At 44.6% G+C, this 14,652-nt stretch overlaps 2 protein-coding genes across 2 annotated transcripts in view; one reads left to right on the forward strand and one right to left on the reverse strand.

Moving 5' to 3' along the window:
• Positions 1 to 693: 693 nt before the first annotated feature.
• On the forward strand, positions 694 to 5,863 carry sec62 (SEC62 homolog, preprotein translocation factor; the record flags this gene model as incomplete). Its single annotated transcript, XM_080546985.1, has 8 exons — positions 694 to 754; positions 2,712 to 2,820; positions 3,172 to 3,277; positions 3,468 to 3,735; positions 4,458 to 4,553; positions 4,705 to 4,765; positions 4,959 to 5,078; positions 5,283 to 5,863. Exons 1-8 carry the CDS (start codon positions 719 to 721, stop codon positions 5,861 to 5,863), a joined length of 1,377 nt encoding a protein of 458 aa, XP_080403111.1. The 5' UTR covers positions 694 to 718.
• Positions 5,864 to 9,722: 3,859 nt separating this feature from the next.
• nadkb (NAD kinase b) overlaps positions 9,723 to 14,652 on the reverse strand; it is a gene marked incomplete at its 5' end in the record, with an annotated part of 9,765 nt that continues 4,835 nt past the window's right edge. The window contains 4 exons of the mRNA XM_080546986.1: positions 9,723 to 11,748; positions 11,999 to 12,081; positions 12,628 to 12,885; positions 14,638 to 14,652. The exon at positions 14,638 to 14,652 is cut by the window's right edge and continues 191 nt beyond it. Of these exons, the coding sequence (XP_080403112.1) occupies positions 11,589 to 11,748; positions 11,999 to 12,081; positions 12,628 to 12,885; positions 14,638 to 14,652 (516 nt within the window). The 3' untranslated portion in view covers positions 9,723 to 11,588. The remainder of the gene's footprint in view (positions 11,749 to 11,998; positions 12,082 to 12,627; positions 12,886 to 14,637) is intronic.

Raw genomic sequence — 14,652 nt, forward strand, 5'->3', positions numbered from 1 at the left:
CTGCTGGCCCATATCTGCAGGATTGTATGCATTGAATGAATGAATGAATGAATGAATGAATGAATGAATGAATGGTCTTTATTGTCATTGATATAGTACAGGTACCAAACAACGAAATTTGGGAGGGGGGGCTCCCCTGGTGCTAGGAAAAAAAATTGAAGAAAAAAAACTAAAAACAAGAAGGGAAAAGAGCTGGTTTACATAAAATAAAGGCTATGTACACTATCCACTATATACTATACAAATAAAACACTGTGCTGTACTCTATGCTATGCTATACCTATTCTAACATTTCCTATCTCTGAACCTTATGTACCCGAGGGTTGTCATATTGCACATAGTGTTATTGCACATTCATTTAAAGTGTCGCAGTTTGCAGGTTTGAAATGTACACAGTTGTGTTTCAGTATTACACTTGATTGACACGCTGCTGCCACACGATTGGCTGATTAAACAATTGCATGAATGAGAAGGCGTACAGGTGTTCCTAATAAAGTGTTCGGGTAAATGTACATGCCATATCATACGCAACTGAACAAGTTAACATTATTATTATGTCTAAAAAGGACTTTTTGGCTTGTTGTGTATATATATATATTTTTTTTAACTCAGCTAGTGATCCTCTCGCGATACTACCGACACAACGTGCTAGTGATCCTCTCGCGATACTACCCAACACAACGTGCACACGTCAGACGAAGAGTGAGCTGGAGGGATCATGGCGGAGCGCAGGAGGCATAAGAAACGGATTCAGGTAACATAACTCACACCACCCGGGATGAGAGACGCTTAGCTTAGGTTGTTTTTATAACCGAGCAAAAACGATGTCCTCATCTGGGGGACTTCGATATTCTCCGCTAAAGCGACTGTGTGAGACGTCTCCGGGCATCGTTGGCTGGCGAATCGATGCAGTTGACAGGCTGAGAGCAGCTAGCGAGCAGGCTAGTCAAGCTAAAGCGTCGGGAAGATTTTTTTTTTGCAGGAAGTCATTGTGATTGTCAAGCCAAAGTCCATCAACAATAACATTCATAATCTACTGGCCCAAACTCGAATTGTAGCTACTGCGAAATCTCATCGATGTAAGCCAGATGTATTACGAGGTGGATAAACAGTTAGTTGGCCAGGTTTTAATGTGATAAACTCGCTAGCCACCGACTTGGGCATCTCTGCAAGAAAGCAGAGGCTGGTTGGCTAGCTGACACAGAACTAGCTTACACCCCTGAGGTAGCTCGCATACCAGCGAAGTCATTAGTCATCTAGCCTCATCCACGTTTTAGTTCAGACGTAATAATGTAATAATGTGATAATGTGAGCGATATAACTGGCTAGATCACGTCAACCAGGGTCAGCGAGGGCCGGTGTGTTTGTTGATGTTGATGTTGGTGCTTGTTTGGAAATGAGAATTTGTCTACACACAATGTTGGCCACCAGCCACCAATATTTGTAAACACCATTCCATTTTCCATAATTCATCAAAGTCGATCAAACGTGAAAACATGTGAAATCTCACTCTGTTATCATCCACTTAACACTATTTACCTACTGGATATGGCTCAATTACTAAATGTAGCCTGTATACATAGACCAAAAAACCAACAGCTTGAATTCATTGATTCATTGATTGATTGATGAAGCCATTATTACCACGTCGTTAAATTGATCATAATAAGGCGCAGGCCCCTCCCTACCTCTTTTTATGGAAACAAGCAAGCCTCTCTATCCTTATCTCTTAGGTCTGCATTTCCCAGGGAGGCACAGACAGAGCACGTCATTATGCAACAGTTGGGAATAATTTTATCGCCCCTTCTTGGCAAGCTCCCTCTTGTCATCATGAATCTATCTAGGCTATCCTTGTTACAGGGTTCTGCTACCATTACAGGCAATGATTATTTAAATTGGACAATTCTACCAGCTGTTTGTCGTTTGTTTTTCTATCCTACCAGGCTACATTGTGGATGTGGATATTCACGCGTGTGTGATCACTGATCAGTTGGTTCTTGTTAGCCACGGGCTAGCCTAACAGGCAGACTGGTTCCTGGCCAAGACCCAGGTTGGGGGTATTTCAGCTCAGCGTGGACCGGACACAAAGGGCCTTAGGCTCTGGTTTTGGGCCTCTGCTTGTCTTACACAGTGGTAGGGCTAAGTCACCCCCTCATGTGATCGTCTCAGGTAGAGTAGAGACAGGGGGGGTTTGTGTAAGAGGGTCTCATGTAGCCCAGCGTGTTGTGACTGATACCCATACCTTTTAACAAAGGCCCGTTTCAAGGCCCTTCATCATGTTGCATGCGTGGAGCCAGCTGGGCTGGAGACAGCAGCATTGGATCTCATTGTGCTGATGCTCTCATTCTCCGAGTTGGCATGCACACACCAGCGCCTCCGGCTGCAGAGACTGTGAGACCCACTAGAATTAGTCTGCTCTGCTCTGATCAGCGAGGGAAGATAGCGTGTAGTGTATCCATATTGGAGACCTCATACTAAAGGATAGTTTTGCAGTTCAACAGTTCATTTACTTGAATAACCGCTAGACTACCTCGCAAAACATGTGGCATGACACCTATGTAACATGTTTTCGGTCACCGTTTTCTGTGGTAACATTGCCTTTTAGGCTGGGTTAATGTCTGTGGGTTGTCTATGGGAGGTGACCTGTGACCTGGGCTAACCGGCTGGTTTGCTGACCTACAGTCTGTGTGGTTGTCTGTGCCCCGCTGTAGGAGGTCAGTGAGCCCACCAAGGAGGAGAAGGCGGTGGCCAAGTACCTCCGCTTCAACTGCCCCACCAAGTCCACCGGCATGATGGGCCATCGGGTGGACTACTTCATTGGTCAGTGCTCTGTTTATACCTTCTGCCATATTTCTCTGACACAGAGCATTTGTGATCATTATTATGACAGACATTTGGGGTCATTATAACAGACAGAGAGTCTCGATGTTGCATGTGAGATGAGGGCCAGACAGTCATAAAACGTCATTATGATCTTGCCTCACTCTCTCCTATGACATAAGAGAGAGAGAGAGAGAGAGAGAGAGAGAGAGAGAGAGAGAGAGAGAGAGAGAGAGAGAGAGAGAGAGAGAGCATGATATCCCACTAGGTCTGAAGTTGGCATAGCATGATAGCACACCACTAGTTTGCTTTGTGTGTGTTTGTCAACATGTGGGTGTGTTTCTCTTTTAGCCTACAAGGCTGTGGACTCTCTGCTGGACTCCAAGTGGGCCAAGGCCAAGAAAGGAGAGGATGCCCTGTTCACCACCCGGGAGTCTGTGGTGGATTACTGCAACAGGTGTGTTCACTGGCCCCACTCTATCTTCTTCTCATTGCTTCTCCAGTTGATTTGAATGTCATTTGCTTGCACTGAAGTAGTCAAAGTGCCTCTGTATATGACGTGTTAATGGCATGTTGGCCTAAGGCATGTGCTTTGCCAGACAAATCATAGTTGTTGTGTTGAACTGCTATTGTGCTGTCCCCTCCAGACTCCTGAAGAAGCAGTTCTTCCACCGGGCTCTGAAGGTGGTGAAAAAGAAACCAGAGAAGGAGATCAAGAAAGAGAAAGAGAAGGAAAAGGAGAAAGAGAAGGAAAAGGAGAAAGAGAAGGAGAAGGAGAAGGAGAAAGAGAAGGAGAAGGAGAAAGAGAAGGAGAAGGCTAAAAGCGACAGCGGCAAAGAGGAGGAGAAGAAGGGGAAGAAGGAGAAGAAAAAGGATTCGGAGGCTGTCGACACGAAGAAGGAGAAAGAGAAGAGTGTATGTAATTTCACTAGTGCTCACCTCACAGTTCACCAAGCTATGTAGCGCCGGTAGTTGTAGGCACAGTATTGCTGGGGGTTTTCTCTTCTGGAGAATGCATCAGCATAGGTGGAGGCTTGTCTTGTTTAAGCTGTGTTCTGACAGAAGGCACCGTAGCATCGGTCAGTTTATTGTTACATCACATTACACAAGTATTAAAAAAAATCGTAGGCTTCGGTTCCTGACATTGCACGAAACAATAAGGAAATAGACATAATACAAGATAATAGAAACGTGACAATAGTACAGCACATAAGTGACAGTAGTAAAGTGACATTGATCTTGTGACATGAAGCACTTTGAGCTGCGACGTTGGCAGGAAAAGTGCTATACAAATAAACAGTTATTATTATATCTTATGCTTAGGTAGTCCGTATGCATGGGATGTGTACGGTCCTATGCTGAAGCGTGTTTTACTATGAATGAAGGTCAGTTTATAAGGATCCCCATTAACTGTTGCTCATGAAGCAGCTAGTCTTCCTGGGGTCCACACATAACACATGACAAACCACAGAGCAGTTATAGCCAAGAATAACACAGACAATGCTTAATTTGAATGCATTTAAATTAGAATAAAAGAGTCCTAGTACACCTTTTGGTATTTTCGTTGAAAGAGCTGAACCACTGGAAAAACATTCCATTCCATTTCCCTAAAAGACTGTTTGGATCTCTGTGTTCAGGACGACAGCCCCGGAACGCCGAAGAAGAAGAAGGACGCGAAGAAGAAGTTCAAACTGGAGCCTCATGAGGACCAGCTCTTCCTGGACGGGAATGAGGTGAGTGGACAGACGGGAACGTTTCAGGGCGGTCAACGGGACTGAATTCCAACGACTGGTCGATCTGAAAACAATCATTAGAAATGAAATGAAAGGATTTTTGGATGAAAAGTGAGACTTTTTTTCTTTTTCTTTTTTTCCCATTCTGCAGGTTTTCGTATGGATCTATGACCCGGTTCACTTTAAAACCTTTGCCATGGGACTTATACTGGGTGAGTGTTCTGGTGTGTTGTATTGTAATTGTGGCATTTCATGCCACGCGTTCATGTCAACGAGAAACAACTTGAAGAGCAACAGATTATCCTTTCCCACAAATATGCCTGGGATGGTAACTGGAGCGTGCTAAGTGAAGGCGCAACAAGGCGTCCCATTGTTCTAACCCAGGTGTGTTTGTTGTGTCTGCAGTGATTGCGGTGATCGCAGCGACTCTCTTCCCCCTGTGGCCAGCGGAGATGCGAGTGGGCGTGTACTACCTGAGTGTGGCGGCGGGCTGCTTTGTGGCTAGTATACTGTTGTTAGCTGTTGGTGAGTGGCCTATCACTATAGATGGGTTTTGTATCTTATATTATATATTTCTTATATAACTGCAGTCCTGCACGTGACCTCTGTTTAATTGTTTTCAAGCCGTAGCTTGACACTGACACTGTCTCTCTGCCTGTCTGTCTGTCTCTCTCTCTCTCTCTGCCTGTCTGTCTCTCTCTCTCTCTCTCTTTCTTTCTTTCTCCTCAGCTCGCTGTATCTTGTTCATGGTCATCTGGGTGGTGACTGGAGGGCGTCACCACTTCTGGTTCCTGCCCAACCTCACGGCCGACGTGGGCTTCATCGACTCGTTCCGACCGCTCTACACACACGAGTACAAGGGCCCGCGGGGCTCCAAGAAGGCCTCGGACAGGGCCGACGCCAAGGCCAGCGACGACACCGCCGCCACCACCAAGGCCCAGAAGTCCGACAGCGAGGAGAAGTCCGACGGCGAGAAGAAGGACGGGGAGGAGGAGGAGGAAGAGGAGGAGGAGGAGAACAAGGAGGCGGCGGAGGGGACAGAAGGCGAGGGGGCGGTGGCGGAGCGTCACTCGGACACGGACAGTGACCGGCGAGAGGACGAGGGATCACAACACAGCAACGGCAACGACTTTGAGATGATCACCAGAGAGGAGCTGGAGCAGCACACGGAAGAGGAGGAGGAGGAGCAGGAGCAGGAGGGGGAGGAGGATGGGGGGGAGGGAAAGGAAGAGGGAGAGAGAGAAGATGGGGGTGAGGAGGAGGAAGAGGAGGGAGACACTGAGGAAAAACCCTTGCCTGTTAAAACATAAACATTTCACCATAATCTCCCTCCACCCCCAATGCTCCAAGGACCTGCTACAGTACTTCTTACCATGTTGAGGAGAGGCTCCCATTTCTGCGTCCCGTTAAGATCTTCCACTAAGAATATACAGATACCAGTTCTGGATATCACAGACTGTGAAAAGAAAACGGCTATGACAATGGAAAAATGAAAGAAAAGGCCTTATTGTGGTTCCGAATTCCCCCTCTTATTTAAAAGAAAAAATGCAACCTACTAACAGATCTTGTTTATCGTCAGAAGTTGTCCCCCCGATGGCTCGTTCATGTCTTAGATAACCTGCCCCCCCCCTCTTTTTTGTCTTCTTTATTTTTTGATGCTTGATTTATGAAATTGTTAACCCCATATCATGCCAGTTTAAAACGTCTCATCAACCGAAAATATGTTTTGTATTATGTCCATTTTAACAGCAATGTTTCTTTTGGGTGTATTGTTTTGTGTTCGAGGCAAACGTCCCAATTCAGTCTCTATACAGATGAGGGAATGGAGCTTCTTTATCCATGTTTTGCCAGTCAGTATGGAGAAGTACTGGCATTGTGTGCGTGTCCATCCCCTCCCTTCCAAATCACTAGTTAGTTAGTGTCTCTGTTATTGGTACAATCAAGGTAATGGCTGTGGAGAGACCCGCCCCCGTCCTTTGGTCATGGTGCCCCGCCCCCTTCCTGGACCAAGGGGGCTCTGTGTTGTAGCCATGGCAACAGCTGCCAGCCAGGTGCACGGTTCATCTCTGGTTGAAAGTCAGTAAGCCTGTCTGCTGTCTCTCTCAGGCAGCAATGTAACAAACTTAACAATTGACCAACCGCCACTTCCAAATGCCACTGAAACTGAACTTTACTAATCTGGATGGACCAAAATCCATTGTTTACCCTACCTAAGATCTCTGTTATCGGGGGTTATATGCATAGATATGGCTTGAGATGACAAATGAACAGCAGTTACAGCTTTTGGTTCTCCGAGGTACTTCCTATTTTCATTGAGAAATGATGGTTTGTAAGGTTGCTATTCTAACGATCATAGTGCAATTCTGTATACACAAGACGACAGGTTTAGTTTGACAGATCCAGAGCCAATGAGAGCAGTGGGACTCATTTGAAGAGTAAAACTGATATGATTTGAGAAATGTCCTTTTCTTTTCATGAAGAGAACTTAATTTCCATAAAGCAACATGCAAATAGTGAAGATGGCAAATGTGCGGTAACTTTTAAGCTTATGTTCACCAATCACCAATAGAATCAGACAGACAAAATGAAATAAGGACTAGTGCCAAACACAAATGTAATGCTATACTGTTTCCATATGGGGAGACATAGTATGAGCCAGGAATTTTGGTACATTTGTTCATTTTTTTGTAATGGTAGTGTCAAAATTCCATAAACGTTTTACACCTTTTTAAAGACAGCAAGCGCAGTATAGCCTAGTATCTAAGTAAAAGGCTTGGGTCTTAACAAAACACATGCTGTGTGGTGTAGATTCTGAATCCCTCCTTTTTGTTTCTTCTTTTAATTTATAATAAGAGCAGACAACATGCCCTTAATACTAGTGCAAGCTGTCATATGTGACGATGGTAGGCTTGTTCAGTTGATTGAACTCCAGTGACCATCTTTGTGTTTCGTTGCCTTCATTGGTATTCTAGTCAGACGTTCTGAGCAGGATGGAGTCCCCAGTCCCCTGACTAGTGACTTCACATCCATTTGAACCCGATGAGGCCGAGGTCCAATACTCCTCTTTAACGTGTTTGCATTCTTCTGGGACTGTGGACCAATCCTGTCCATTTGTAGGTTCGCAATTCTTTCGGCTAGACTTGTTTTAGATGCTCTTTTACTCATAGTGAGGACGATATTTAAATAATAAAGACAAATGTATCATTTCTATATGAATTCTATTGATATATCAACTATATAATGCATACTTACAGTCCAAAAGAAATAGGAACCAACTTGTTCGACTTGGAACAGTATCTTCTTTTTTTGGTATAAAGAGTTCAGATTTAGTTTTTTTCCTTTTCAATGTATTTTTTTTTCCATTCTACATGTTTCTACTTGTGTAGAAAAACAGTTCTGTCAAGAGTGCACTCTGTCTTTATTGGCAACTTCTTAAGATCTGGGATTTGGAAAATGTGTGGATATGCTATACTATAAAGACGAATACCGGTACCTATTTCTTTTCCATTTTATAATGATGTATTCAATTTGACACAGTCATGGCTTTGAGTATGCAAAGAAGATTACTGCTATAGAGCTAGTTTGTTCACTTAGCTGCTTACTGTATGTTACACTGTGTGTGTGTGTGTGTGTCTGTCTGTCTTTCTCTCTCTGTAAGAATAGTGAATAATTAACTTCTTGTTGAGAAACTCACTGGCTTGCATAACGTTAATACTGCCGTTTCAAACAGAATGGTCTGGGTGGCAAGTTTAAAAGATGAGAAATCATTGTGAAACTTTATGATTGTTTAAATATCCCACATCCACACACACCCAAAAAAGATGACCCAATGTCGTCGTCTAAAGACACTCTGTCTCCCAATGCTCTCTCTTTGTTTCTTACAAGAGCTTGTTGATCTCAGTAGGTTCCTAGGCCTCTGGCTTGTTCATAGTGTCTTTCCCCAGCTCTCCAAATCTCCTCTAAAGCCTGTGTAGCTCTTCTACAAGACGTGTGAACTTACGTACAACTGCACACCATGTAGCTTTGTTTTTGTTTTACTAGTATCATTGTTTTCTTACCCAAGCAATGCATTTATGTTTCTTGTTTCCTGTTGTCTTTTTGGAGCGACTTTGCCAGTGTGCCAGTAGCTGTATTATTATGATTATTGGCAGAAAAACTATTTCATGAAATCTCAAATTGTTCTTGAGTGTTGCACAGTATCAGTCTGTTGTATATTGTAGTATTACTCTATGCTGCTTCTCACCACACATTTCTGGAAGAAAACGGAAAAAGAATAAACCTTCATGTTTTATCTGGTCAAAAATGTCTTCAACCATTTTAGTTGTCCATATTTGGATCAATATCATTTTGAGGACTGTCTCTTGCAATATTGGAACATAATTTAATTAATTGGATGTCTGGAAGTATATCTGTATCTTATCATTGCAATAAAAATATAGAAAGCGCTTGTGTCTTTACCTTTGTTATATGAATTGTTGCGATGAAAAGGAATGAAATAGAAAAGATTGACAATTTAATTGTAACCAATATTGCCAGTCGGCCTAGTCATGTCTCATGATTATATTATGCAATGCAACCACCAATAGCATGACAAGCTTATTATGATATGGGCCAATTAATATACAGTAGCCAGACAGCTATGTGGTCATTTTAGACCTAATTTAATATAGCCTAATAATCCTAATATAGATTATACCAGATTCTGCCTGGTATAAGACTGCCCTCTAGTGGTAGGCACACATTACAACCGAAGATTTTTTTTTTTTTTTCAATTTTATGAGGAAACCTGCCACGTAGTACCACCATGTCCTGTCCTAATAGAGGCCAGGTTCAAGGACCCATTCATACTCTAGGGGCTGGTTTCACAGACAAGGCTTAAGCCTAATCCGAAACTAAAAAGCATCTTCAATGGAGATTTTACATTGAAAGTGTTGATTTAGTCCAGGACTAGCCTTAAGCCTTCTGTGAAACCAGCCCCTAAAGTCTAATCCTCGACTAAAAAGCATCTACAATGGAGATTTTACATTGTAAGTGTGGTTTAGTCCAGGACTATGCTTAGGCCTCGTCTGTGAAACCGGCCCTAGAGGTCCTTCACGGGCATAATAGAACATATTTAGACAATAATACTGACGTACACACAAACACTTTATTTCAACACAAAATCACCCCTTAATAACACGTGTGTTTACAACAGAACATTACAACACAGTATTTTGAAATGCTTGTGACCATGAGAAGATGGTTACCCAGAGAAACCTATTTCCTCCGCCATCTTACTTCCTTTACATAATCCTGATATAGACCTCTCAGGAGAGGCTGGCGCAGGTAGAAGTCGTACGACGGGCTCATTGTAATGCATGGAATGGAATGAGGAATGGCATCACATGGCATCACATGGCATCACATGGCATACCATTCCTCATTCCTGTTCATGAATTTCAATAAACCGGTCCTCCGATTTCTACCTCTGCTAGGATCCCAAACAACATACAGATGGGTTCAGCACACATATACTCACCGAACACTTTATTAGGAACACTATACTAATACTGGGTAGGGCCTCCCTTTGCTCTCAAAACAGCCTCAATTCTTTGTGGCATTGATTCCACAAGATGCAAATCCTTTGAGATTCTGGTCCATGATGACATGATTGCATCATGCAAAGATTTGTCAGGTGCACTTTCAAGCTGTGAATCTCCCGTTCTACCACATCCCAAAGGTGTTCTATTGGATTCAGATCCGGTGACTGGGAAGGCCACTGAAGAACACTGAACTCATTGTCATGTTCATGAAACCAGTTTGAGATGAGTTTTGCTTTGTGACAAGTAGTAGCCAAAGAAGTAGCCATTAAAAAATGGGTACATTGTGGCCATGAAGGGATGCACGTGGTCAGCAACAATACTCAAATAGGCTGTGGCATTCAACATTCCCCACACCATTACACCACCTGTGTTCCTAATAAGGTGTTCCTAATAAAGTACTCTGTGAGTGTACATTGATGCTATAGTACAGTAGATACCTGAAGAGTTAATGCGGTAATTGAAGCATTTGAAATTACCAAACCATAAAAGAATGACACAATGAGAGAAAATGTCTGTCTTTGGTTGATCGAACATGTATATGAATATGTAAAGTGTCATTAAAATAAGGCTTTGAATCCCAATGACCAGAATATATAAATATTACATAAAACACCAGGTAAAATTCTAAATTCTAAATTATGTACAAATAATTTACACACTTTGAAATGTCTTAACTTACAAATATCAGGACCAGTCTGTTGTAGTATCATATAAGCTAGAGAAACGCTGTGACTACAAGTTCATAAACGCCAGGCAGTTCATGCTAGCTAACTTAACCTTACTGAGTGAGAAAAGAGCAGGTTTTCCATCATGTATTACACAGACAATAAACGTCTGTAAGTATGATGGTAAAGTAATACTTAATAAATAATTTCAGATCCTCCTTCCTAGGTGCTCAGGCCAAAGTGGTTTGTTTCAATTTTCCATCATTTTAATAATTGATAAAACATAGAGTATGTTGAGTGACAAGATATGTAATTTCCCTGCCAAAATGCAGGGACAGTGGGCTTTACCATAGTAGCTATTACCCATAATCTACTGATAAAAACAACAACTGTTAAACTACTATTAGTGTTGTGAGAAGCATGCACCATCCTTTCAGCTGTGGTCTGTACAGGTCAACTGAAGGGACAATTGTGTTTTTAAATGCTTGGAATGTAACTGTTATGATATGCACACGAAAGAAGAGAGAGAGGGATGATTGAAACTGTGTGTGTGTGTGTGCGTGTGCGTGTGCGTGTGCGTGTGCGTGATGATTACAACTATACTAATATGTGCAAACTAAACAACAGGGGCACCATAGAAATTAAATTAGCCTATTCAACCATAACCTATTCAACAGCTTAATACTGATTCGGCGATACACCTGTGTGTGTGCGTGTGCATGTGCGTGCATGTGTAAGCATGTGTGTGTGTGTGTACGTGCGTGTGCGTGTACGTGCGTGTGCGAGTGTCAGTTCTCAGTGTCTGAGGAGTCTGAGTCGTCTGCCAGCCTTGCCTGCTTCTTGCGTACGTTCCAGTGCAGGCACTGGGCCAGGCTCTCGAACCAGTCATACACCAGGTCATGGCAACAGATGGAGGGCACTGGGTAGCAGGACGTGGTGATCTTGATACTGCATGGATGGAGGAGAGGGGAGGGGGGGGGGGGGGGGGGAGTGGATTGAATTCCAGTGAATTAACAGATAAAACAACTATCACCTTTCATGTTGGCAGCCATCCAAGCGAGCTCCTCCTCTGGTGTTTGGACGTAGTGCACATATAATATATAATATCAGGTGGCTGCTGTCATCGTACTCCTACTATCAGATCAGTGGATGCAGGTGGTGGTAACACTAACTGTGAGTGTGTGAAACAGAAACGTACCAATCTCCATGCTGAATCTCCTGTCTCTTCCTGCCATCAAAGGACACCCAGGCGGTGTTGCGTGCGTCGGGGGACAGGGTTATCTGGAGGGAGGAGGACCAGGGGGCAGACAGTGAACAAGTCTACAGGAGATATCAGGCTTCCTAGAGTCTGTTCCACTATCTACAGTCAGCAACCCTATCAACCCCTCTCATTTATCTTCCTCCTTCCTTCCTTCCTTCCTTCATTCATTCCTTCCTCCCTCCCTCTCTCACTCCGTCCCTCCTTCCTTCCTTCCTTCCTTCCTTCCCCCATCCTTCCTTTCTTCCCTCCCTCTCTCCTTCCTTCCTTTCCCTCAATCCCTATGTAAACTTGGTGCCTTCTTACCAGGTCTTTTTTTTCTTCCCATCACTCACTCACTCTCTCACTCACTCTCTCACTCACTCTTTCTCTCTCTCTCTCTCTCACTCTCTCACTCTCTCACTCTCTCACTCTCTCACTCTCTAACTCTCTCTCTCTCTCTGTCACTCTCTCAGTCTCTCTCTCAGTCTCTCTCTCAGTCTCTCTCTCAGTCTCTCTCTCAGTCTCTCTCTCAGTCTCTCTCTCAGTCACTCTCTCAGTCACTCTCTCAGCCACTCTCTCACTCTCACCATGAGCTCCACTCCGGCAGGCACCACGATGGGTCTGAAGGAGAGGGAGTGGGGGCAGATGGGCGTGACCATAATGGCGGGCACGTTGGGGTGGATCATGGAGGCTCCGGCCGCGGCGGCGTACGCCGTGCTGCCCGTTGGCGTGGAGACGATCACGCCGTCGCCCTGCACGGAGGTGATGAGACGTCCGTCCAGGTACAGGTCCACGTTAGACAGGTAGGAGGAGGGGCCTCGGTCCACCACCACCTCATTCAACACCTGTAGAATCACAGAATGATAGAATCATATAATCATATATGCCTTATGTGCTTTTATAGTGCTTTCTTGTGCTTTTATAGATTTTCTTTTTCAATTTTATACATTTTCTTCATTTAATATTTTTCTGTATATATGGTCCAAGCGGGAATCAAACCCACAACCTAAGCGTTGTTAGTGCAATGCTCTACCAACTGAGCCACCGAGGACCAGAACATGCAGGAGACAGACCAGCCCTCAACAGGCCTCAGCGGAGACGCCAGTTCAGCTTCTGGCTAGTTTAAACTGCATCAACACTTCCTTGTTGGTTTAGTCGGTTTCATGGAAACCTATATATTTCCATTTCCTAGTAAGGCTCTTTGTGCATTTGTTTGCTTGTCAGGTTTAAATATTAACAAATATTCTACATAAAAAAAACACATTTACCGGACTGGCTGAGTTTGGACCCAGCCGCCACATAGCGGCCTCTTTGAAATGTGCTTTAATGTCAACTGCTCCTGATAGTTGCCATGGACAAGCCCCCCGCACACCCCCACACCTAGGTCTTTGTTCACTGTTTGCTCTCGTTCTCCAATTAACAAGCGTATCTAACTGGCCCATCCTTATCCGTTGGTGTGTTTGAGGAACACTCCCCTGCGCTGACAGGAGAGGACGTTAGTTTAGAGGTGGAATAAGAGACCTCTGTGCGCTGCAGCAGCAGCTGCCTCCCCTGCGCTGACTGAGACACTGTGGCATGTTGTTTTGGTGGGGGGTGTCAGACTGAAAGCGTCATCAGAGCACATTAGGTCCCTCTTCCCGGAGTCTATTCCGAAGTGATGCCGCTGCCGTCGCCACGGCAACTGCCTCAACAGAGCCGCTAAACATCTGACGTGGTCTTGTTTTTCCCCCCCCTTCATTGACGCCCCGGTTTATTGTGACTGTCTCCATGGCGACGGGGCTGACGCTCTCGCTTTCGCAGAAGGCTTGTTTTGGGAGGGAGGGGGAATGTCTGAATTGTCCACGGCGTACATCAGCACAGGCACAGCACTCCTATATGACATCATGTGTGGGTGTGTGTGTGTGTGTGTGTGTGGGGGGGGGGGGGGGGGGGGGGGTGTACTTTTCTGATGGACTAGGCTTCCTCTCAGACACTGCTGCTATGGGAAGCCTGGGTGAATTGGAAGCAGGGCTTGACTCTCTGACATTGTCCACCCGACTGTACTGTATGTACACAGCTCAGATCATCTGTATATCAGTGTTTAATAATGATATGACGTATCTATGGTAACATGTCTAATGCAGGTCGACTTGTAAGCCTTGTTCCAGATCTCAACTGTACGCGTTTTAGTCTCGTTTGAACTGTACAGACGGCGCTGGCAAAGTAAGCATTATACCGTTTACAGCCTGTATCCTGGACACAAACTGCATGACCAATAAACATTGACTAGACTAGTAGTTCACCTCGGAACGGTCACAGGAAACAAACAAAGGAGCTTACGAGAAAATGGCAATAAACAGTAATAGTATATGTGTGTGAAAACAGTAAACTGTCTTCCTTCAACTGATAACAAACAGCTTCCTCATTTCACAAATGTGTGTCAGACAGTGACATTTGCCACAATCATTGCTCTGCAACATCCCAGTCCAGCCCAGCCCAGCCCAGCCCAGCCCAGCCCAGCCCAGCCCAGCCCAGCCCAGCCCAGCCCAGCCCAGCCCAGCCCAGCCCAGCCCAGCCCAGCCCAGCCCAGCCCAGCCCAGCCCAGCCCCTGGTCTCACCTGGAGCTGCAGCGT

The sequence above is a fragment of the Nansenia antarctica genome (assembly GCF_963989245.1).
Source record: "Nansenia antarctica genome assembly, chromosome: 16".
Taxonomy (NCBI): Eukaryota; Metazoa; Chordata; class Actinopteri; order Argentiniformes; family Microstomatidae; genus Nansenia; species Nansenia antarctica.